At 37.0% G+C, this 2,500-nt stretch overlaps 1 protein-coding gene across 5 annotated transcripts in view; it reads left to right on the top strand.

Annotated features, from left to right (window-relative positions):
- LOC119583576 (DENN domain-containing protein Crag-like) overlaps positions 1-2,500 on the top strand; it is a gene marked incomplete at its 3' end in the record, with an annotated part of 33,997 nt that overhangs the window by 15,209 nt on the left and 16,288 nt on the right. For 3 of the 5 annotated variants that reach the window (XM_037932137.1, XM_037932136.1, XM_037932134.1), the window contains 1 exon segment: positions 1,263-1,331. In XM_037932137.1, the coding sequence (XP_037788065.1) occupies positions 1,263-1,331 (69 nt within the window). 5 annotated transcript variants of the gene reach the window in all.

Here is a 2,500-nt window from a genome sequence, read left to right as displayed (position 1 = left end):
TCTCTCTCCTCTCCTCTCTCTCTCCTCTCTCTCTCTCTCTCTCTCTCTCTCTCTCTCTCTCTCTCTCTCTCTCTCTCTCTCTCTCTCTCTCTCTCTCTCTAACTCAGGGCTTTTCATAGGAAAGTACTACTCTTCCTCAAAAAATCTTGGTTTGCTGATTATATTTGAATACTTTGTTGATTACATATGGTGACAGGTTGCCTCTTATGTTCTGTGTGATTATGTTCAAGTAGCCATAAACTAATAGACTTTGTGTATCATAAAAATAAAACCTATGAGTAGCAAAAACTTTGAGAGAAAATATGGATAACAGTAGCTAATGAGTAGGTGCAATATTTGGACTGGAGTTTTGGGCAGATGTTGTAGAACTGGCAGACCTCATTACAGGGTGCCTGGAATTTATCAATATTCTTGATATTCACTGACATAGAGTTCCACGAGCTTGGAGTATTATTACCACACTCTCCTTTGCCACTGACACCATTTCACAAGTTTCACCTTTCCCACTAAATGTCACAAATGGCATTGTTTTATTTTGTTATGGCTCCTCAAAGTAGCTTTTATGCTAGTAAAGGGGGCCATCAGGATGTTCCTTACACAGTTGAGAAGTAAGAATTCTTCTGATTTTTCCAGATTAATGCATTTTCTATCCTCATAAACTAAAGCTAAAGAAAATTTCAGGAAGAAAATTAATATTCATTAACCCATAATTGACGGGTAGCATTCATAGTGGCCTGGGCCTCGCTGCCGGGGGCTTATATCGTCGCCCGAGCATGCACGACCACTCATCCCAAATACCAGCATCCCATTCCGTTTCTTCGTAATACTACGAAGATATGTTGTATTTTCAATTTTCATTATTTTTTAGTCTCTACTTGTCAAACTTCCTGATAAATCGAGACTGAAGGGTATTTTTGTTGTTATATAGACTCCATAGTTGATCATTATTCGGTCTATAGTCCGAATAAAATAAGCAGTGTGTGGCATCATGGAGTTGAAATTGTCGGTTTGTTGCATTTTGTTTGTTTGTTGCATGGTAAAAATGAGAAAGTGTTAAAACCGACTTAATCACACTTTCACTGGCAAAAAAATAATCTTTTGCCGTGATTGTAACAAATAAAAACTCATGGTATGTCCATGCATACTCTATGGCATGTGCGCACGTGCCCCCGGCAGATGGTCCCGCCATGCCATGGCATGTACGTACATGCCACCCGTCGGCAATGGGTTAAGAATGAACGACCGATAACTTTGCTCTTCAGATCCAGGCTACTGCTCTGTCAGTGAGACAAGTGAGAGTGTGAGTTCTCCCGGTGCACCTCCAACAGCAGGTCAGTAAGGCATTTGACACATAGGTGGAATTACACATACAATCATTATGTAGATCAATTTTTCAGTTAGTCAGTAACAACTGGTGGAACTGGATTTCTTTGGTCTTTTTCCACACTTTGATAGTTACTTAGTTCATCTAGTTTAGCGCTGCAATAGTTCATGTGTACCATTAGTGAAAGGAGAGGGTATATGTATGCTAGACAAGACGATTAATCTAGTTGGGCTTTACTCTTTCTGCAGTCATCCCATAGCATAATTCTATTGGTTTCCTCTAGAAAAAGTAGCCTTTTCTCTTTTAAACAAGCATCTCTAAATATTCATGTCCTTATTGCAGTGTTCTTAAGATCCAATATGATAGTATATATGATGAAAATAGTTGTACAATGGTATCCAAATTAGTTGACATAGTCTCACATGGCAGGTAGAACTATACAGCTGGATGGCAGACTTCTAATTCACAGTTAATAACTAATTTGTGCTACTAGTTGCAGCATTGTTTCATACTATCTTGCAATTTACATCATTAGAAACATTCAGTATGTTAAATCTAAATTGTTTTATTTTAAGAAAGTCATCTTAGGGGCAGCTATGAGGGTATGAGTGTATGAGGGACACATTCTGTTGTGTGTGTGGGTCTACTGGCAATTTCTATTCCATAAAGCAAGTTATCTTACATAAAAAATATTTTTAAAGTGTGATAGGAACAAAAAATTGGAGCCTTCCCAGTAATGAACAAAATCCAAACCAAATAAAGAATGCTCAAAATAAGGTTGGATGTTGTAGTTGACTGTTTAGAGAAAAGCTGCTGTGAGAAAAAGTAGCCTCTGTAAGGTTCTTATGTTTTTTGAATTGGTTTTGTAAATTCCTGAAGTACACGCTTGTTAGATATCAATTAAGTAGCAGAGTATGATGCACAGTGGAAAGTGAAATGCTTGACATTTGCTTGGGTAAACCCATTAGAAAATATTTTGCTGTTAAACAACATTGTATTCAAATATTACAATTTTTCTTCAATTCTGAACTGTAAAATCAAACTTACAAAACTTGAACATTATATATAGAAATAAAGATGACATAGTTGTTTGAGAGAATGGCTTATTGGGCCAATTTTGTAAGCAACTGAAACAAATCAGAAATTTATTGTGTACAGTGGTCATAGTCTCAAGAA

This window comes from Penaeus monodon, chromosome 17 (assembly GCF_015228065.2).
Source record: "Penaeus monodon isolate SGIC_2016 chromosome 17, NSTDA_Pmon_1, whole genome shotgun sequence".
Lineage (NCBI taxonomy): Eukaryota > Metazoa > Arthropoda > Malacostraca > Decapoda > Penaeidae > Penaeus > Penaeus monodon.
The sequence above is the reverse complement of the archived record's forward strand: the minus strand, read 5'-3'. Positions and strand labels throughout refer to the sequence as shown.